Source organism: Carcharhinus amblyrhynchos, chromosome 30, assembly GCF_965287045.1.
Source record: "Carcharhinus amblyrhynchos chromosome 30, sCarAmb.v2.hapA, whole genome shotgun sequence".
In the NCBI taxonomy this organism is placed as follows: Eukaryota; Metazoa; Chordata; class Chondrichthyes; order Carcharhiniformes; family Carcharhinidae; genus Carcharhinus; species Carcharhinus amblyrhynchos.
In genome coordinates, this window is record NC_137353.1 from 21,495,086 (window position 1) to 21,518,088 (window position 23,003).

The window sequence follows — 23,003 nt, forward strand, 5'->3', positions numbered from 1 at the left end:
CACCCCGTCCCCATCACCCTGTCCCCAACACCCCGACCCCATCACCCCACCCCCATCACCCCACCCCCATCACCCCGTCCCCATCACCCCGTCCCCAACACCCCGACCCCATCACCCCGTCCCCATCACCCCGTCTCCATCACCCCGCCCCCAACACCCCGACCCCATCACCCAACCCCCATCACCCCGTCCCCATCACCCCGTCCCCATCACCCCACCCCCATCACCCCGTCCCCATCACCCCACCCCCATCACCCCACCCCCATCACCCCGTCCCCATCACCCCACCCCCATCACCCCACCCCCATCACCCCACCCCCATCACCGCACCCCCATCACCCCCACCCCCATCACCCCACCCCCATCACCCCACCCCCATCACCCCACCCCCATCACCCCGTCCCCATCACCCCACCCCCATCACCCCGTCCCCATCACCCCACCCCCATCACCCCGTCCCCATCACCCCACCCCCATCACCCCACCCCCATCACCCCGTCCCCATCACCCCACCCCCATCACCCCGTCCCCATCACCCAACCCCCATCACCCCGTCCCCATCACCGCACCCCCATCACCCCGTCCCCATCACCCCGTCCCCAACACCCCGACCCCATCACCCCGTCCCCATCACCCCGTCTCCATCACCCCGCCCCCAACACCCCGACCCCATCACCCAACCCCCATCACCCCACCCCCATCACCCCACCCCCATCACCCCGTCCCCATCACCCCGTCTCCATCACCCCGCCCCCAACACCCCGACCCCATCACCCAACCCCATCACCCCGTCCCCATCACCCCGTCCCCATCACTCCGTCCCATCACCCCACCCCCATCACCCCGTCCCCAACACCCCGACCCCATCACCCCACCCCCATCACCCCGTCCCCATCACCCCACCCCATCACCCCGTCCCCATCACCCCACCCCCATCACCCCACCCCCATCACCCCGTCCCCATCACCCCACCCCCATCACCCCGTCCCCATCACCCCACCCCCATCACCCCACCCCCATCACCCACCCCCATCACCTCACCCCCATCACCCCACCCCCATCACCCCGTCCCCATCTCCCCGTCCCCATCACCCCGTCCCCATCTCCCCGTCCCCATCTCCCCGTCCCCATCACCCCACCCCCATCACCCCACCCCCATCACCCCGTCCCCATCACCCCGTCCCCATCACCCTGTCCCCATCACCCCACCCCCATCACCCCGTCCCCAACACCCCGACCCCATCACCCCACCCCCATCACCCCACCCCCATCACCCCGACCCCATCACCCCACCCCCATCACCCCACCCCCATCACCCCGTCCCCATCACCCCGTCCCCAACACCCCGACCCCATCACCCCACCCCCATCACCCCACCCCCATCACCCCGACCCCATCACCCCACCCCATCACCCCACCCCCATCACCCCGTCCCCAACACCCCGACCCCATCACCCCACCCCCATCACCCCACCCCCATCACCCCACCCCCATCACCCCGTCCCCATCACCGCACCCCCATCACCCCGTCCCCATCACTGCACCCCCACTCACCCCGTCCCCATCACCCTGTCCCCATCACCCCACCCCCATCACCCCACCCCCATCACCCCGTCCCCATCACCCCATCCCCATCACCCCACCCCCATCACCCACCCCCATCACCCCGTCCCCATCACCCCATCCCCATCACCCCACCCCCATCACCCCACCCCCATCACCCCGTCCCCATCACCCCATCCCCATCACCCCGTCCCCATCACCCCACCCCCATCACCCCGTCCCCATCACCGCACCCCCATCACCCCGTCCCCATCACCCCATCCCCATCACCCCACCCCCATCTCCCCACCCCCATCACCCCGTCCCCATCACCCCACCCCCATCACCCCGACCCCATCACCCCACCCCCATCACCCCGTCCCCATCACCCCGTCCCCAACACCCCGACCCCATCACCCCGCCCCCATCACCCCGTCCCCATCACCCAACCCCCATCACCCCACCCCCATCACCCCGTCCCCATCACCCCGTCCCCATCACCCCACCTCCATCACCCCACCCCCATCACCCCGTCCCCATCACCCCACCTCCATCACCCAACCCCCATCACCCCGTCCCCATCACCCCACCCCCATCACTCCGTCCCCATCACCGCACCCCCATCACCCCGTCCCCATCACCCCACCCCCATCACCCCGTCCCCATCACCCCGTCCCCATCACCCCGTCCCCATCACCCCACCCCCATCACCCCACCCCCATCACCCCGTCCCCATCACCCCGTCCCCATCACCCCACCCCCATCACCCCACCCCCATCACCCCACCCCCATCATCCCATCCCCCTATCACACCATACCCCCATCACCCCATCCCCCCATCAACCCATCCCCCCATCACTCCACCCCCATCACCCCATCCCCATCACCCCACCCCCATCACCCCACCCCCCCAAATCATCCCACCAAGATGATTACATCTATAAAGAAAACTTTTATTTGATGGTTCACTGGGCTTATTCCTGGGATAAAGGGGTTACTTTGTGAGTCCCTGTTGAGCAGACGGGGCCTACTACACTCACTGGAGCCTGGACGCTTATTGAAAGATATAAATTGTGAGGGGGGCTTGAGAAGGTCGATGTTGAGGAGGTATCTCTCCCCCTAGGGGGAGTCCAGAACCAGACGGCATAATTTCAAAATGAGTGGCCTCCCATTTAAACGGGAATTTCTCCTCTTGGAGGGTAAATAGTTTTTGAATTTTCTTCCCGAGGGATCAGTGGAGGCTGAATCACTAAATCTGTTCAAGACTGAGATAGATTTTTGATCAACAAGGGTGGGAGGGAGCATGCAGGGAAGTGAAGTTAATTCCTGAATCAGAAGTCCCGGTGGCACAGTGGTTAGCACTGCTGCCTCACGGGATCTAGGACCCAAGTTCAATTCCCGGCTTTGGGTCACCGTTCGGAGTTTGCATGATTCCCCCGTGTCTGCGTGGGTTTCCTCCGGATGCTCTGGTTTCTTCCCACAGTCCAAAGGTATGCAGGTTAGATAAATTGGTCATGCTAAATTGCCCCTTAGTGTTCCAAGATATATGGGTTAGCTGGATTAGCCATGGGAAATGTATGGGGTTACAGGGATAGGGCGGGGGAGAGGATCTGGGTAAGGTAGCCTGTTAGAGAGTCGGTGCAGACTCAATGGGCAGAATGGCCTCCTCTGCACTGTAGGGATTCTAGGAAATCAGATCAACCTTGAGCTTATTGAATGGCAGAGCAGGATTGAGGGGGGGGCCGAATGGCCTACTCCTGTTCCCATTTCTTGTGTCCTTAAAGCAACATTCAATGACTGTGACTCCTTCACTGGGAACAGAACAGGTCGGGTTTTGCTTTTCTGTTCAGTCTCTTTAACCCACCCCCCAGCCAGTACCCAAGAGCAGGAGATGGTCCCCTTACCCCCACCTCCTAACCTCCCCCCCGCCCCCCACCCCCACCCCACATCCCGCACCCCCAACTGAGGAAGCTGCTGATCTCAACCATCGCTCCCAAGGGAGGGATACATCCCGTGGCCACTGACACACATTCACTGTTGGCAAATGGAGATCTCTAACCCTTCCCTCTGAGTGACACTCCAACTGAGAGTGGCTGGAGTGGTTGTTCTTTATTCTGGATTGTGTAGGAGTGCTGTGATGCTTCAATCAGGAGCCCAGTAGAAAGCATTTCAGAGCACAGAGGCGTTAAACGTGGGGCAGGCTGTTACACGCTGAGGAATCTTAGGAACTTTTGGGCTTCTTTGAATGGCTCTGTGAATTTACCCAGGAAGCTCCTGTTGATTAATTTCCAAGTTGGCTCACTAGAGTCACCATCAGAACCTTGTTTAATTTATTTATTATTTCCACAAGTAGGCTTACATTAACACTGCAATGAAGTTACTGTGAAAATCCCCTAGTCACCACATTCCGGCGCCTGTTCGGGTACACTGAGGGAGAATTTAGCACGGCCAATGCACCTAACCAGCACGTCTTTCAGACTGTGGGAGGAAACTGGAGCATCTGGAGGAAACCCACATTGACACAAGGAGAACGTGCAAACTCCACACAGACAGTGACCCAGCGGAAATCGAACCGGGTCCCTGGCACTGTGAGGCAGCAGTGCTAACATTGTTTTGCAGGGGGTAGAGCAGATGGAGCAAAGTAGAAGGTCAGTCTTAGGTGGAAACTCGGAGAGCAGGGGGGTTGGATTTAATTGTGGGTATTCTCAATATTCACTCTCACATGAAATATTTCCACGCGGGCAAGATACAAGCAAACGCCTGTGAAGAACAAAGCACAGACCAAAAACAGATTAATCAAAACCTCTGCTCCCAAGGTGCAAGGCCATGCTAAATTGCCCCTTAGCGTCAAAAGGATTAGCAGGGTAATTATGTGGGGTTACAGGAAGAAAGCCTGGTTGGCATTGTGGTCAGTGCAGACTCGATGGGCTGAATAGCCTCCTTCTGCACTGTAGGATTCTATGAAGAAATTTTACAAGGGTTAAATCCCTAGGCTGGCTTCAAGGTGCAATGTTTTTAATCGGAAAATAGATTTAACCGCCTACACTGGAATAAGAAAAGTGCACCTGCCTCTTCCCTAGTGAATTCCTTTGTATAGGTGATCAGGAGATTGTGTGAGTGTTAATGGTTGTGGGCTTGAGTGTATCCATATTTAAAGAACTGCACATAAATGCAAATGTGTATGTGATACATCCTCCCACATCTGAGGGTGTATATCTGAGTGAATTTATGTAAACAATAACTAATATGTACATAGTACCTCTAATACAATGAAATGTCCTAAGATGCTTCACAGGAGCGTTATAAAATTTGATATTGAGTTGTATAAGGAAACAATAGGTTTAAAGTTTACTTATTAGTCGCAAATAGGCTGACATTAACATCGCGATGAAGTTACTGTGAAAATCCGACACCTGTTTGCGTACACTGAGGGAGAATTTAGCATAGCCAATGCACCTAACCAGCATGTCAGTGTATCTGAACAGCCGGAGTACGTGACAACTAGAGGATTTTCACTGTAACTTCATTGCAATGTTAATGTAAGCCTATTTGTGACAATAATAAATAAACTTTAACACTCTAAGAGGCAATTTAGCGTGGCCCATGCATGTGACCAGCACGTCTTTCAGACTGTGGGAAGAAACTGGAGCACCCAGAGGAAACCCACACAGACACGGGGAGAATGTGCAAACTATGCACAGACAGTGACCCAAGCTGGGAATCAAACCCAGGTCCCTGGGCTGTGGGACAGCAGTGCTAACCACTGTGCCACTGGGCCACCCCATGGTATACTGAGGGTGTATATGTAAGTATATATGTGTACCGCAGCAACTTGTGTGATATAGCATAGGGATAATAGGGCAGATGGCCACAAGTTTGGTCATGGAGAGGCGCTGACCTAGTGGTATTATTGCTAGAGTATTAATCTGAAAACCCAGCTAACATTCTGGGGACTCCGGTTCGAATCCCACCATGGCAGATGGTGGAATTTGAATAAAGTATCTGGAATTAAGAATCTACTGATGACCATGAAACCATTGCCAGAAAAACCCATCTGGTTCACTAATGTCCTTATGGGAGGGAAATCTGCCATCCTTACCTTGTCTGGCCTACATGTGACTCCAGAGCCTCAACTGCCTCCAAGGGCAATCAGGGATGGACAATAAATGCTGGCCAGCCAGCGATGCCCATGTCCCACGAATAAAAAAAAGAGGTAAGTTTTAGGGAGTGTCTTAAAGAAGAAAAGCGAGGTAGAGAGGCAGAGAAGACTAGGGAGGGAATTCCAGAGCTAAAGGCCAAGGTAAGTGATGGCACCACTGCCTATGGTGGAGCAATTAAAATCAAGAATGTTCAAGATGCCAGAATTAGAGGAGTGCCAATATCTCGGAGGGGATTGCGGAGACAGGGAGGGGCGAGGTCCAGGAGTGATTTGAAAACAAAGATGAAAATTTTAAAATCAAGGCCACTCCTTGTGGAAACCAGTGTAGGTCAGCGAGCAGAGGGGAGGGGGGGTCAGGGCTGAGCAGAGAGGGAGTCAGGGCTGAGCAGAGAGGGAGTCAGGGCTGAGCAGAGGAGGTGGGATCAGGGCTGAGATGAGGGGGTGTCAGGGATGAGGGGGGGAGTCAGGGCTGAGCAGGGGTATCAGGGCTGAGTGGGGGGGTCAGGGCTGAGTGGGGGAGGGTGGGGGTCAGGGCTGAGTGGGGGGGTCAGGGCTGAGTGGGGGGGTCAGGGCTGAGTGGGGGGTGTCAGGGCTGAGTGGGGGGTGTCAGGGCTGAGTGGGGGGTGTCAGGGCTGAGTGGGGGGTGTCAGGGCTGAGTGGGGGAGGGTGGGGGTCAGGGCTGAGTGGGGGGAGTGGAGTTCAAGGTTGAACAGGGCTTGGTATGGGCAAGGATCTGTACAGCAAAGGTTTGGATGACCTCAGGTTTACGGAGGATAGAATGTGCGAAGGTTGCCGGGAGTGTGTTGAACTGTCAAGTCTCGAGATACTGAAGGTACAGTCGGGATTTCAGCAGATTTGAGCAGAGGCCGGGGAGAGATGGGCAATGTGACCAAGGTGGAAATAAGACCTGAGTGATGCGGTGGGGTAAATGATTGGAAGTGTAATTGCATTTGTAAGTGCGTAACACATGACTATGTGTTTAACCGGTGTAATTGTACACAAGAGTGTGAGATTAAGTTTCTAAAGCTTATTTATTAGTGTCACATGTAGGCTTACATTAACACTGCAATGAAGTTACTGTGAAAATCCTCGAGTTGCTACGCTCCTGTGTCTGTTCAGGTACACTGAGAGAGAATTTAGCATGGCCAATGCACATAACCAGCATGAGTTTGGACTATGGGAGGATACCCATGCAGACACAGGGAGAATGTGCAAGCAGACAGTGACCCAAGCTGGGAATCGAACCCGGGTCCGTGGAGCTATGAGGCAGCAGAGCTAACCACTGTGCCACCGTGCAACAGTGTGTTCTGTCTTCAAGTGCGCATGTCCAGTTTATGTCAGCACCCACGTGCAGTGAAAGTTTATATGTGTATTTAAATACATGCCCATAAGCACATGTTTCTGCATGTGTGGGTGTTTACACAAACATGTAAGTTCAAACTAACAATGAATGCACAACTTGCACTATTTTGTTTAAGTGAAAGTATCACTCAAAGGGAATATGTCATGTGATCCGGTCTCAGTTTCACTTTGGTCTGCGAGCAGACACAGTACACACAGCTCTGCTGCTGATATCTTCAAGCTTTCGACCTTTGTATAGCTGTTCTTATGCGCCCAGTCTAAATAAATGAACCTACATCACGTTTACAGAATCCCTCAGGAGTAATTGTTGTCTTTATATCATTCTAAAAACACTCTTGAACATTAGTGTATGTGCCTACCAGGGTATATTGTTGTACATGAGGAAATATGTGTGCACACAGGATTATTCGTGCATGAATTTAGGTATGCTACTGTACATATGGAAGTGTGAGAGTCTTTATGTAAGTGTATCTTTGACTGAGTGTACAAGAGGGGGGGGTTAGTGTACATGTGAAAAAGTATGTGTGCATGTTTTAGTATGTAAAGTTTGGCATGGTGGCACAGTGGTTAACACTGCTGCCTTACAGCACCAGGGACCTGGGTTCGATTCCTGGCTTGGGTCACTGTCTGTTTGCACATACTCCCCGTGTCTGCATGGTTTTTCTCTGGTTTCTTCCCACAGTCCAAAAGACGTGCTGGTTAGATGCATTGACTGTGCTAAATTCTCCCTCAGTGTACCCAAACAGGTGCAGGAGTGTGGCGACTAGAGAAATTTCACTGTAACTTCATTGCAGTGTGAATGTAAATCTACTTGTGACTAATAAATAAGCTTACAGCTTCAGGATGGGATTGTTAATGTGTGTGTGAGGCCTGAGGTTGTGACTTTATGTGTAAAAGTGTTTTTACAAGAAGGTGTGAGTTATGAAGTGGGGCACGTGATTTTCAATAATTCCTATTTTTAGCTCTCGAAAGTTCGTTATGTTGTTCCACCAGACGCCAGACATGACCTTTTGATGGTTGTCTTAGGAATGGAACAACTTTTAGAGGGACCCGCCCATATTTACTTACATTTTGAATATTCAGTAAGACAACAATTGTTGACAGCTTAACTGTTGCCGTGGTAACAGGACAATACCCATCCAATGCTTCCTTGAGATTCCTCCGAGACTATTCTGTGCAAATGGGACTTAACCCAAATACTTGTCAAACTATTCAGTTTCCCTCACTAACAGTCAGATGGTTGACTATCTGTGGGCTAGTCAACCCCTCTGCTTCACTAATGTCCTTACGGAAGGAAATCTGCCATCCTTACCTGGTCTGGCCTACATGTGATTCCAGAGCAATGTGGTTGACTCTCAACTACCCTCCAAGGTCAAGTAGAGATGGGCAATAAATGTTGACCAGGCAGCGACACCCATGTCCCACAAATGAATTTAAAAAAAGGTTTCTGCCAAAGATGAACCTGAAAATGACTGATATTGATTTATCTTAAGAATCTTTAATACAATCTGGCTCCCCCATATCTCAAAGGAACTAACGTCTTTGAGGTCAATGGTGAAATCATTCAAGATGTTCAGATGCCGGCATTGGACTGAGGTGGGAAGGAAGTCTCACAGCACCAGGTTAAAATCCAACAGGTTTATTTGGTAGCTTTCGGAGTGCTGCTGAAAAAGGACCAGCCATTCACCTGATGAAGGAGCAGCGCTCTGAAAGTTTGTGCTACCAAATAAACCTGTTGGACTTTAACCCGTTGCCATGAGACTTCTTACTGAAACCAGTTGAAGAAAGCCTCACTGAAAGATCTAGTGATCTAAGTGAGGGGGACGATAACTCTCCTGATGTTCATTCTATCATTGCATTTTTTAAGTGGGATTGGACCTGTAGTGCTATCATCAAGCTCGTAAAGCAACAAATCACATTAAAGAATTCTCACATGTGGTGTGTCTCAATGTCTTAAGAAGCGATTCTTTTTGCTGATGCTTTTTACTCCCTGGTTGGAAGTTTTGCTGAAAACTTATTCAGAAACTTATTCATCCAGGAACTAAAATGCATCAGTAATCAAATCATTCTGTAAACATGTCACAGAGGCTGAAATAAAGATTGTAACAAACACATTAGGTTTAAGGTAGAAGACAAATCATCAAGAACAAACTTTACTTTTAAAATTATCTAAATATTCCCATTCTAAATAATTAATCATAATGGACACTTTTACAAATTTAAAATATTCCTTTCGAGGGAGGATGGATTATTCGATAGTCGTTATTAATCAGTGTTAAAACCTCAGTTACACCTCATTGAACAAGTTGTAATGTTTTATGGTGTTTCCAACATTGATATGGGGGCATAAAAAAGGGCAAGTTCTCAGCAATCAGCTGATTGCCAGCTCTGGGTGGGGATGTCATAGAATCCCTACAGTGTAGAAGAGGCCATCCGGCCCATCGAGTCTGCACTGACCCTCTGACAGAGTATCTTACCCAGATCCTCTCCTCCACCCTATCCCTGTAACTCCACACCTTTCCTACGACTAATGCATCTAACCTACACATCAGCCGGAATTTTATCTCTTACCCACCGCGTGAATCAGAGTGGGCGAGGGACGGACCGTGGAAAGGTCTGTTGACTTTGGGCAGGATTTTATGGTTTCGGGACAAGTAAGCCCAGAGAATCCCATCCATTGTGTTGCTTCTAGACCAATGTTTTTCCAAACCTTTATTGTGGTGACTCACTTTTACCAAACGGCTGTCCCTCGCAACTCAAGTCCCGTGGGAGATGGGTAATGAAATATGATCTTTCCGATTTGTACTAACATTATACAGTATATTAAACATCAAGTGGATCTGTTTCAGTTCCATTTTCCAATTTATCTGAGCCATATTCCAGGACAAAGGAAATCAGTGTCGGTATTTTGCAAACTCCTCTCATCAACATATACACAGTGGCACAGTGGTTAGCACTGCTGCCTCATAGCTCCAGGGACCCGGGTTCAATTCCCGGCTTGGGTCACAGTCTGTTCAGAGTTTGCACATTCTCCCTGTGTCTGCTTGAATTTCCTCCGGGTGCTCCGGTTTCCTCCCGCAGTCCAAAGATGTGCGGGTTAGGTGCATTGGCTGTGCTAAATTGCCCCTGAGTGTCCCAGGATGTGTAGGTTAGACAAATCAGTGGGATATATATGAGGGGTTACAGGAATAGGGCCTGGGTGGGATTATTGTTGGTGCAAACTCGAATGGCCTCCTTCTGTACTGTATGGTTTCTACATTCAAAGCAAGTGCCTGTAATCAGACAATCTACTCACTTACTGCTCATCAGTCACCCACAGAAAATGTAGTGCCATTTATTTGTGACAGATTTCTCGTTTAAGATGTACCTTTGGAAAGCAGAGCTCACCAGATCACTGTGCTGCCTTTAGGTGGAAACTTAATAGGGCAGACATTAATTATCTCTACCTGTTACTGTCCCATCAATAAACCTCCCTGGTAGATGGGATACTTCACATCAATAACTACGTTTTGTTGCATCCAGTGAAGTCTGTGGTTTGATCTGTTTATTCATTCCATGGGACACGGGCATCGCTGACTGGGCCAGCATTTATTGCCCATCCCCAGTTGCCCTTGAACGGAGTAGCTTGCTGGCCATTTGAGAGGGCAGCTGAGAGTCAACCACATTTCTGTGGCTCTGGAGTCACGTGTAGGTCGGACCTGGCAAGGATGACAGATTTCCTTCTTTAAAGGACATTAGTGAACCAGATGGGTTTTTCCAACAATCAACAATGGTTTCATGGTCATCAGTGGATTCTTAATTCCAGTTATTTTTTATTGAGTCCAAATTCCACCATCTGCCGTGGCAGGATTCGAACCTGGGTCCCTAGAACATTAGTTGAGTTTCTGGATCAATAGTCTAGCGATAATACCACCAGGCCATCGCCTTCCTATTTAGATAAGGTAAGAAGTCTCACAACGCCAGGTTAAAAGCCAACAGATTTATTTGGAATCACGAGCTTCCGGAGCGCTGTCCCTTCATCAGGTGAGTGGAGTCCAAGATGAAAGAACAGCGCTCCAATAGATCATGATTCCAATTAAACCTGTCGGACTTTAATCTGGCGTTGAGAGACTTCTTACTGTGCCCACCCCAGTCCAATGCTGGCATCTGCACACCATTTAGACAATGCAGCGCTCAGATGGCGCACTCCTTGGACAGTGTGTTGCAGGTGAGGGTGAGGGACGGAGAAAAGGAGCAAAGTTTCCCCTGTGTCAAAGTGACTGGCGCAGCGTCGGCCACATGTAAAATGGATCCAGATTAATGACTACAATCCCGAGAGCAGGTTCTCCCATTGATCAGAATCGGGCTCACTAAAAGACACCCAGGTCACTGTGATTAATTTTCCTTCAGTAAAGAGTTATTGAGTGACTCTGGAGGTTCTAGTGGACGGGCAAACTGACAGCTGAATGACTGAGAGTTCTTCAGTATGAGACATCAGCTAGGTCAAAACAGTGGAAGGCAAGTTAGGGCAAGCGATTGGGTGAAAGCCGGTTGTGGGGTGGGGGGGGGGGTGCGGTGGGGGCGGTAGCAGGGCAAGAGGTGAGGGACAAAGGACTACGTAATATGGAAAAGCATGAATGGGGTTAGGAGACTGTGAGGTGACTGAGCACGATGAAGAACAACAACAGGCGGCTGACTTGGAGCTGGAGGAACATGGGAGGAAATATTCCTGGCAGCTGACTGCCCCGAGTAGGTAAAACACTGGCAGGAGTGAAAGGTTCTGGTGGAGAAACAGTGAAACGTCAGAGGGCTCAACCTCAGGCTAAAGGTACGATCCTTTAAAACAGAGACAAGGAGGAATTTCTTCATTCAGAGAGTGGGGAATCTGTGGAACACCTTGCCCCAGAAGGCTGTGGAGGCCAGGCCATGAAGTGTCTTTAAGACAGAGATAGATAGGTTCTTGATTAATAAGGGGATCAGGGGTTATGGGGAAAAGGCAGGAGAATGGAGATGAGAAAACTATTAGCCATGATTGATGGGCTGAATGGCCTTATGCTGCTCCTATATCTTATGGTCTTATTTTCTTTCTATCATGTCCAAGGATGTAGGTTGAAGTTACAAATCCACCCAGACATGGATATTACAACTTCCCAGATGATTGCTTCCAAATTCCTCGAGTACATTTAGTATCTGGGTTGAAGCCTCCATGTTATATTCTGTTTGCTGACCAAACCTTGTTATTTTTCCCCCAGGGAGAAAAGTGCGAGTTTACTCCACAGACTGTCCGAGTGATGAGTCCTTCAGCAGTGGGAGCCTGGACTGTGAGTCCATGTTTTCCGGGACCCTGTTTGACAGTGACTTGAAGGACAATGATTTCCTTAACAACAGCTTCTCACTGGAGGAGGACGCTGAACCTTTGGATGACTCTGCCTCCGACGAACTCCCGTCAGATTCGCTGCCTGGGCTGGAGCCAGACCCGGAGATTCCACATCACTTAACCGCCTCGGACAGTTTGAGTCAGATGCCACCAAGTATCGCCAGCTGCATCGAGCAAGAGAAACGGCGCTTCTCAGCGTCGGAACTGATAAACAGACTCTATGTCTCCCAGAAGAAGGTCGCTCAGGCTCTGAAGCTCAGCAAATCCCTGTCGGGAAGATCCACACCTCGAGAGAAGATACCCACCTTCTCCCTCGAAGGTAAGCATCAATCACAAAACTGGAAACTCAAATGGCTTTATTCCTTATCCCTTCGTGGGACATGAATGTCGCTCTTTGGCCAGCATTTATTGCCCATCCCTGGTTGCATGGGAGCAGTTTGAGAATCAACTGCATTGCTGTGACTCTGTAGGCCAGACCAGCTAAAGACAGCAGATTTCCTTCCCTAAAGGGCATTAGTGAATCAGATGGGTTTTTCCGACAATTGACAATCACCTTACGGTCATCAATAAATTCTGAATTCCAGGTTTTTAAAAGTTGAATTCAAAGTGCACCAGCTGCCATGGCGGGATTCGAACCTGGGTCCCTGGAACATTATCTGAGTTTCTGGACTAATAGTCTAGTGATAATACTGCTAGACCACCGCCTCCTCCTCTGCACTGGAAAACAGAATAGAATAGATGGCATTCTGTCACCACTATCCAGACATTCTCAATTCCCATTGCTTGAATAGAGGGCGGCACGGTGGCACAGTGGTTAGCACTGTTGCCTCACAGCGTCAGGGACCTGGGTTCGATTCCCAGCTTGGGTCACTGTCTGTGCAGAGTTTGCACCTGCTCCAGTTTCCTCCCATAGATGTGCTGGTTAGGTGGATTGGGCATCACCCTGACGGAGGGTTAGCAGGCTAAGCATGTGGAGTTACGGGGATAGGGTCTGGGTGGGATTGTGGTTGGTGCAGACGCGATGGGCTGAAAGGTCTCTTTCTGCACTGTAGAAATTCTACGGTTTAAACATCTTTACTATCCTGAGAATGATTTTCCTTAAACGTGTAAAAATAATTCTGGTTTACTCCAACCAAATGCTAGAAAGTGAGATTAGGCTAATATACTATATTAGTCTGGATGGCTAGCTGCTGGGCCAACACAGACATGATGGGCCAAGTGGCCTCTTTCTGTGTTGTAAGCTTTTGATAATTCTGACTTTGGTCATGGCTCGTTAGCTAATTTGCTTTCATTTTACCCTGTGTCCGTCTGTTAAACCTGGGTACATGTGCAGTGGGCAGCACGATGGCACAATGGTTAGCACTGCTGCCTCACAGTGCCAGGGACCCTGGTTCAATTCCTGACTTGAGTCACTGTCTGAGTAAGATAAAAAAATGTGGGTCAGTGCAGACTTAATGGGTTGAATGGCCCCCCTCTGCGCTATAGGAATTCTACAATACCTGGCTCCATTCTGCTAAAGAATGATTCTAAAATCAAATCATTTTTCTTTGGTGTTATTCCTGCCCATTGGTGTTAGAAAGAAATTTCCAGCTAGTGCCACAGTTTGGTTAAACAAGTTAACTAGAAGTACTTGTTCTTGGGCAGGTGTTTCCTCATGTGAAGAACCACTGTTAAAAACTGGGTCCAGATTCCAATCCGCCCTAGTCTTTTCTATTACATTATAAACAAACGACTGTTTGTAATAGTTACCAATCTTTCTCCTGTCCCATTCTCAATTCGTCATAGAAACCATACAGTGCAGAAGAAGGCCGTTCGGCCCATCAAATCTGCACCAACCACAATCCCACCCCGGCCCTATCCCCATGACCTCATGTATTTACCCTAGCTAATCCTTCTGACACTAAGGGGCAATTTAGCATGGCCAATCCACCTAACCCCCACATCTTTGGAGTGTGGGAAGTAACCGGAGCACCCTGAGGAAAGCCATGCAGTCACGGGGAGAATGTGCTGACACCACACAGACAGTGCCCCAAGCCGGGAATTGAACACAAGTCCTTCGCGCTGTGTGGCAAGAGTGCTAACCACTGTGCCACAGTGCTGCCCCTGCTGTAAAACTCTATGACTCTATAACTTTGTTGCTGGCTCCACTGTCCCTGTTGAGATATTATCGGTGATTTGTAGTCAGGTTCGTCTTTTCCAGCAGGCTTGGTTGAACAGAACTTGCAGGCTTGATCAGTAGAGGTTTGGAGGGCCGAAGGGCCTGTTCCTGTTCTTTGTTCTGTGTTCTTCGTTCTCCCACTCCACTTCTAACAGTGAATCCACTGCTTTAACACTTATATGGTTACACCACTTTTGAGTTCCCTGTCATTACACTACAGTTTGTCTATAGATGGTAATAAAATGTTTCACCCATTAGAATTACTTTTAGAAAACCTTTTTCCAGTATATCTCACCAATCAGTTTCTTCTTCCCTTTGTCTGTTCTCCAGTAGTCTCTGATCACTAAGTTTTAGATGTTCTGAAATCTTCTTGTTATAGCTCTGTGGATCTCTGTACCTTCTACTAATTCCCTTCTTGTTTTCTCTGTGGGACACTAGCCCTGGCTTGATTACTCCATTTTAATGTTCCAGCTTCAAGCAGACCTGAGAGGCCCATCCTATTTCACTTCAGGTCTCAATTAAGTAGTTTTTTCTACTCAGAGATTTCTATAAACAGATTTTAAAACAGACGGAAGCTATAGCTCCTCTCACAGGTTCCTAGGCAATTAACAAGAGTCTGAAGCTCTGAACCATAACAGAATCTCAGCTGGATATTGAAATGAAACACGTATATACACACAGACAAACATCGTTCACTCAGCCTCACAGCTAATTACAGCTTCCTTGCAAGCGCAGGAACATTAAGTTAAACCTACCTAAAATTATACCTTATTTTCAATGTTTACTCATACAAATATAAATCCCTTAAAACTAACTCTGGTTTCCTGGGACGGCACATTGGCACAGTGGTTGGCATTGCTGCCTCATAGTGCCAGGGACCCAGGTTCGATTCCCGGCTTGAGAAACTGTCTGTGCGGAGTCTGCATGTTCTCCCCGTATCTGCATGTATTTCCTCTGGGTGCTCCGGTTTCCCCCCACAGTACGAAAGATGTGTGGGTTAGGTGCATTGGCCATGCTAAGTTCTCCCTCAGTGTACCCGAACAGGCACCGGCGTGGTGGCAACTAGGGGATTTTCACAGTAACTTAATTGCAGTGACACTAATAAATAAACTTCAAAAAACTTGATGCTCTGGAGGCATGACAATTGGGGGAAATTTAAATTCAGTGAATAAATCTGAAATAAATGATCATGGAACTACCAGATTCTTGTAAAAACCCAGTTGATTTGCGAATATCTTCAGGGAAGGAAAGTTACCCAGTGTGGTCTACTTGTGATTCCAGATCCACAGCATTCTGGTTGATTCTTACTAAATGGTACAGTAAGCAACCCAGTTAAATCAAATTGCTACAGAAAAAGACATGGTGGGTGAACCTAAACCACCTTGTGTTGTTGCAATTAAACAGAGCCTTGGTGAGGCCACACCTAGAGTATTGCGAGCAGTTTTGGTCCCCCTTTCTGAGGAAGGATGTTCTTGCTCTCGAGGAGGTGCAGCGAAGGTTTACTGGGCTGATTCAGGGGATGGCGCGATTGATGTGTGAGAGATTGACTAGGTTAGGACTTTTTCGCTGGAGTTCAGACGAATGAGACGTATAATCTCATAGAGACGTATAAAATTCTAACAGGACTAGACAGGGTAGACGCAGGGAGAATGGTGGGGAGTTCAGAACCAGGGGTCACAGTCTGAGGATTCAGGGTAGACCATTTAGGATAGGGGTGAGGAGACATTTCTTCACCCAAAGAGTGGTGAGCTTGTGGAATTCATTACCACAGGGAGTAGTTAATGCCAAAACATTGAATGTATTCAGGAGATGGCTGGATATAGCACTTGGGGCAAATAGGATCAAAGGTTATGGGGAGAAAGCAGGATTGGGCTATTGAATTGGACAATCAGCCATGATGAATGGTGGAGCAGGCTCGAGGGGCCGAATGGCCTCCTTCTGCTCTTATCTTCTATGTTTCTATATTACCTGGACTGGAGCAGATCGAGAAGACAGTCCACTACCATGTTCTCCAGGGCAATTAAGCATCCTAACATCCCCAGGCCTGTCCAGCAGCGACAAGGCTCAAATCGGGAGTGTAATGGAATAGTCCCTACCTGGATGCGTACAGCCCCAGATACCCTCAAGAAGCTCGACACCATCCAGGACAAAACAGCCTGCTTGATTGTCACCACATCCTTCCCCTTCAGTATACACTCCCTCCACCCACCGGCTCACAGTGGCATCAATGTGCACTACCTACAAGATGCGTTGCAGCAACTCACCGAGGCTCCTTTGATAGCACCTTCCAAACCTGTCACCACTACCACTTAGAAAGACAAGGGCAGCAGATATATGGGAAGACCAGCACCTACCAGTTCCTATCTTGGAAATATATCACTACCCCTTTCACTGTCACTGGGTCAAAATCCTGGAATGCACTCCCTAACAGCACTGTGGGTGCACCTACAACACCTGCATTGCAATGGTTCAGAAAAAGCACCACCAAGGGCAATTACAGATGGGCAATAAATACTGGCCTAACCAGAAAGGCTCACATTCCAAGAGTAAATTAAACCAGAGTCCTGGGGTTGTAAGTGTAGTAATAATGAATGTGTTGGGGCAGGCTTACGCTACACTTCAGATTTATACATATGGGAATAATGGTTTGTAGCAGTCAATGGTAGGAACACAGGATGTATGTCGAGCTTCCCATTGTAAATCAAACATAGCATTTATGTTGGATTTAACAGGGTAATGTCAGCGATGGGAAGCTCTGGATAGGAAGAGAGATTTGCCATACTGGGGCTATTTCCATGGGAACAAAAACGGCTAAGAAAACATTGGATAGGGGCTTGAAACTGATGAAGGGTTTGAGAGGGGGAAGGACTTGATGGAAGGAACTGAATGATGTGGGGAGTGTTTGATGGGGGGAAGTGTTTGATGTGGGGAAGGGTTTGATGGGGGGCAGTGTTTGATGGGGGGCAGTGTTTGATGGGGGACAGTGTTTGATGGGGGGAAAGGTTTGATGGGGGGAAAGGTTTGATGGGGGGAAGTGTTTGATAGGGGGCAGTGTTTGATGTGGGGAAGGGTTTGCTGGGGGGAAAGGTTTGATGGGGGGCAGTGTTTGATGTGGGGAAGGGTTTGATGGAGGGAAGTGTTTGATGGGGGGAAGGGTTTGATGGGGGGCAGTGTTTGATGTGGGGAAGGGTTTGATGGGGGGAAGGGTTTGATGGGGGGCAGTGTTTGATGTGGGGAAGTGTTTGATGGGGGGAAGGGTTTGATAGGGGGCAGTGTTTGATGTGGGGAAGTGTTTGATAGGGGGAAGGGTTTGATAGGGGGCAGTGTTTGATGTGGGGAAGTGTTTGATGGGGGGAAGGGTTTGATAGGGGGAAGGGTTTGATAGGGGGCAGTGTTTGATGGGGGGAAGGGTTTGATAGGGGGAAGGGTTTGATAGGGGGCAGTGTTTGATGTGGGGAAGTGTTTGATAGGGGGAAGGGTTTGATAGGGGGCAGTGTTTGATGTGGGGAAGTGTTTGATGGGGGGAAGGGTTTGATAGGGGGCAGTGTTTGATGTGGGGAAGTGTTTGATGGGGGGAAGGGTTTGATAGGGGGCAGTGTTTGATGTGGGGAAGTGTTTGATGGGGGGAAGGGTTTGATAGGGGGAAGGGTTTGATAGGGGGCAGTGTTTGATGGGGGGAAGGGTTTGATGGGGGGCAGTGTTTGATGGGGGGAAGGGTTTGATGGGGGGAAGGGTTTGATGGGGTGCAGTGTTTGATGTGGGGAAGGGTTTGATGGGGGGCAGTGTTTGATGTGGGGAAGGGTTTGATGTGGGGAAGGGTTTGATGGGTCAGAAGGATTTGATGGGGGAAGAGTTTGGGGGAGGATGGGGCTGATGGCAGAATAGGTTTGATAGAATGAAGCATTTGATGGGAGGCAGGGTCTAATGGGGGAAGGGTTTGATGGGGGATGGGTTTGATGGGGTGATGAGTTTGATGCAGGGATGGGTTTGATGGGGGATGGGTTTGATGGGGGATGGGTTTGATGGGGGATGGGTTTGATGGGGGATGGGTTTGATGCGGGGATGGGTTTGATGCGGGGATGGGTTTGATGCGGGGATGGGTTTGATGCGGGGAAGGGTTTGATGCGGGGATGGGTTTGATGCGGGGAAGGGTTTGATGCGGGGAATGGGTTTGATGCGGGGAATGGGTTTGATGCGGGGAAGGGTTTGATGGGGGATGGGTTTGATGCGGGGAAGGGTTTGATGCGGGGAAGGGTTTGATGCGGGGATGGGTTTGATGCGGGGAAGGGTTTGATGCGGGGAAGGGTTTGATGCGGGGAATGGGTTTGATGCGGGGATGGGTTTGATGCGGGGAAGGGTTTGATGCGGGGATGGGTTTGATGCGGGGAAGGGTTTGATGCGGGGAAGGGTTTGATGGGGGGATGGGTTTGATGCGGGGAAGGGTTTGATGCGGGGATGGGTTTGATGCGGGGATGGGTTTGATGCGGGGATGGGTTTGATGCGGGGATGGGTTTGATGCGGGGAAGGGTTTGATGCGGGGAAGGGTTTGATGGGGGGATGGGTTTGATGCGGGGATGGGTTTGATGCGGGGAAGGGTTTGATGCGGGGAAGGGTTTGATGCGGGGATGGGTTTGATGCGGGGAAGGGTTTGATGCGGGGAAGGGTTTGATGGGGGATGGGTTTGATGCGGGGAATGCGTTTGATGCGGGGAAGGGTTTGATGCGGGGAAGGGTTTGATGCGGGGATGGGTTTGATGCGGGGAAGGGTTTGATGCGGGGAAGGGTTTGATGGGGGATGGGTTTGATGCGGGGAAGGGTTTGATGCGGGGAAGGGCTTGATGGGGGATGGGTTTGATGCGGGGAAGGGTTTGATGCGGGGAAGGGTTTGATGCGGGGAAGGGCTTGATGGGGGATGGGTTTGATGCGGGGAAGGGTTTGATGCGGGGAAGGGCTTGATGGGGGATGGGTTTGATGCGGGGAAGGGTTTGATGTGGGGAAGGGTTTGATGCGGGGATGGGTTTGATGCGGGGATGGGTTTGATGCGGGGATGGGTTTGATGCGGGGATGGGTTTGATGCGGGGATGGGTTTGATGCGGGGAAGGGTTTGATGCGGGGAAGGGTTTGATGCGGGGATGGGTTTGATGCGGGGAAGGGTTTGATGCGGGGAAGGACTTAATGGGTTGATGGGGAAGGGGTTTGACGGGGTGAAGTGTTTGACGGAGGGAAGTGTTTGACGGGGGACGGGTTGATGGGGCGATGTGTCTGGTTGGGAAGTCATTGATGAGAAATTGTTCATTTAATCTGAGGAAAGGGGCTGGGGGAAATGTAATTATACAGATATCAGAGAGCATGAGGAGCTTTACCACAGGGAAGAACTGAAGCTGTGAACATGGCATCATTTTTAATGGAATGTATTTGGAGGAGAGGAAGAAACAGCAAAGTGTGTGGCGGTGGATATAAATTTGTATTTGCTTAGCAAAGAGATGGCTGCGATGAGAGAGGGAGGCAGTGGCCTAATGGTATTATCGTTGGACTATTAATCCAGCAACTCAGCTAATGTTCTGGGACCTGGGTTCGAATCCCACCACAGCAAATGGTGGAATTTGAATTCAATAAAAAATATCTGGAATTCAGAATTTACTGATGACCATGAAACCATTGTCAGAAATAATCATCTGGTTCACTAATGTCTTTTAGGGAAGGAAATCTGCTGTCCTTACCCAGTCTGGCCTATATGTGACTCCAGGGACACAGCAATGTGGTTGACACTCAACTGCCCTGGGGCAACTGGGAATGGGTAATAAAAGCTGACTAGCCAGCCACACCCACGTCCCCATGAATGAAGTTAAACAAAGATGGTGCAGTTGTGATCCCCCTACACTGTGAACATCAGCAGTTCTGTCTGGGGTTGGAATTGCTTCCTGCTTTGTGTCTCTGTTTCTAGTTTGCCCCATCTTCTGCTGGGACTCCATGCTGAGAAAAATATCCCAACTGGACCAGGGAAGTCTCCGTAGTTTTCCCAATGTCCTCCTTGTGTCCTTCCAAAATGCCAGAAGCATTCACTAAATACTTTTCTTTTTTCAATATTGGTGTGCCCCGGTGGTTATTTTCAGTTTCCATTTAAGATTTCCAGCACTTACAATGGTTTTCTTTTTGCTTTGTATCTTCCTTGCTCGCTGCCGTGGAAATGCTTCACGTTCTGTCCTTCTCAGCCCTCGGGGCTTTGACTCTTTATTCTCAGCGAGGTTCCTCACCGCAGGCTTTGAGTCTTCGATTTCCCTCCCTTCTTCTGCTTTGCTTTCCTTCTGAAATCTGACCTCTTTGAACAAGCTTTGGATCACCTGTTTGAAAATCTCCTCTTGTTTGACAAGATTTGCCCTGCGGGTCCTTTACTGTGTTAAATGTACGATAGCAATGTGAGTTGGTGTTGTAAACTGGTTGGAAGTCACAGCAGCTTGTGGAATGGCTGGAGAAACTCCCTCACACACACACAGCTGCTTTCAGTGTCTCTGGGACACTGTCTGGGAGGGTGTGGCAGTGTCTGATATTTGTCGATTCGCAGTTACATTACAGTCTCTGCTCTGTATCCTGAGGGTGTGCAATGCCATTCCTCCCTCCCAGTGGGGCAGGATGGCCCGGGTATCTCACCATTCCTCTTCTTGTTCACAGATAGACGGAGCACAAAGCAGAAGAGTAAGTCTCTCATCTCGATCAATAGTAATGTATCTCCGAAACCACAGAGAGATGGCCTGATCTTTGACAGTCCTCCCCCGAGTGTTTGGAGATCAAGCACACTTCCAAGGTAACATCTGACTGTAGTTTCTACACCTGCGTCTGGGACTCAGAACAGACATGAACTCCCAGGATTGGATTCTCCATTCCCACCTGGGGCTGGCACACTGAGATATCACTCTGTGATACAGGCATGCTCATCGTTTGGGCTTGTCCGTTTTGTGGTTAATCACTGATTAACAGGCACACACATGCATACGTACGTGCACATGCACTCGCACTCACACATATGCACATGTGCACATATACACACACAAATTCACACACATGTGGACTTACACACATGCATGCTCACACTGACACATGAATACTCACATGCACATGCACACACATGCACTCTTACACGTGCACGTTCATATGCACACATGTGGACTCACATGGGCACACACACGTACGCACACGTATGCATGCACACGTATGTGCACACATATGCAGACTCACACACGCACATACATGCGTGCACCACATGGATTCAAACGCATGTGCATGCGCACACAGGTGGATTTTCACACATACACATGCGCGCGCACACATGCATGCACACACACATACGCACACACACATACATGTATATGCACATACATGCACACACACAAATGCACATACATCTACACACACACACATATACACACACATAATTACTTACTCATTTTCACTCAATCATATATATAGTTGCGCACACACCCACAATAAACACATCCTTGCATTATCTCTCGTAAACACTCATGCACACTCACTAATGCAAAAACTCATTTGCCCTCCCATGGTTAATGTTAACAACAGACACGTTGATTATACAGATTCACAATATCTGAAATCCTGGACGGTAAATATTTCTAAGCAATAGGCTGTGTTTGGAGAGGGGATGATATGACCTGGATCTGTTTCTGTTTCTGTTGCTCAGGCGAGTGGGATCAGAAGGGGAACTGAATGCAAAACAGCTGAATGAGAAGAGACACTCCAGGTTTCTGCTGGACTGTGAGTAATTCACTGCTCTCTCACCAGAACGGCCTCAGTCATGCTGTGTAAAGATCCCATGGGCACCCCGAGATTTTCCACGTCTCGCCCAATCCTGTTTCCTCCTCTTCAGCCGATGAATTGTTCTGTTTCAGTGCCTCTGGTGCCCATGTCGTCCATTGACAAAGTCATCATGCTCCATGTGGGATGAGTTGGCAAGGTAGACATTCAGCTGATGGCACTTTTGCCTGAGTCTGAAGTTGTAGGTTCGATACCCACTCCAGGACTTGAGTACAAAAGCCAAGGCTGATGTTCCAGTACAGTGCAGTGCTGAAGGAGTGCTGCACTGTCACCCTAGCCCTGGCCTGATACATTTATCTCTTAATCAACATCACAAAACACAGAATAATAGAAACCCTACAGCGCAGAAAGAGGCTATTCAGCCCATTGTTCCTGCACCGACAACAATCCTCCCAGGCTTTCTCCCTGTAACCCCACACATTTACCCTCCCAATCCCCATAACCTACACATCCTGGGACACTAAGGGGCAATTTAATATGCGCACCCAGCCCGCATATCTTTGGAATGTGGGAGGAAACCGGAGCACCCGGGGTAAAGCCATGCAGACATGGGGAGAATGTGCAAACTCCACACAGACAGTGACCCAAGCCAGGAAT

The 23,003-nt window shown here is 49.7% G+C and overlaps 1 protein-coding gene across 1 annotated transcript in view; it reads left to right on the forward strand.

Moving 5' to 3' along the window:
- arhgef19 (Rho guanine nucleotide exchange factor (GEF) 19) overlaps positions 1-23,003 on the forward strand; it is a 103,667-nt gene that overhangs the window by 49,288 nt on the left and 31,376 nt on the right. Inside the window, exons 3-5 of the mRNA XM_080215165.1 lie at positions 12,295-12,738; positions 21,246-21,378; positions 22,273-22,346. Coding sequence (XP_080071291.1) covers positions 12,295-12,738; positions 21,246-21,378; positions 22,273-22,346 — 651 coding nt within the window. The remainder of the gene's footprint in view (positions 1-12,294; positions 12,739-21,245; positions 21,379-22,272; positions 22,347-23,003) is intronic.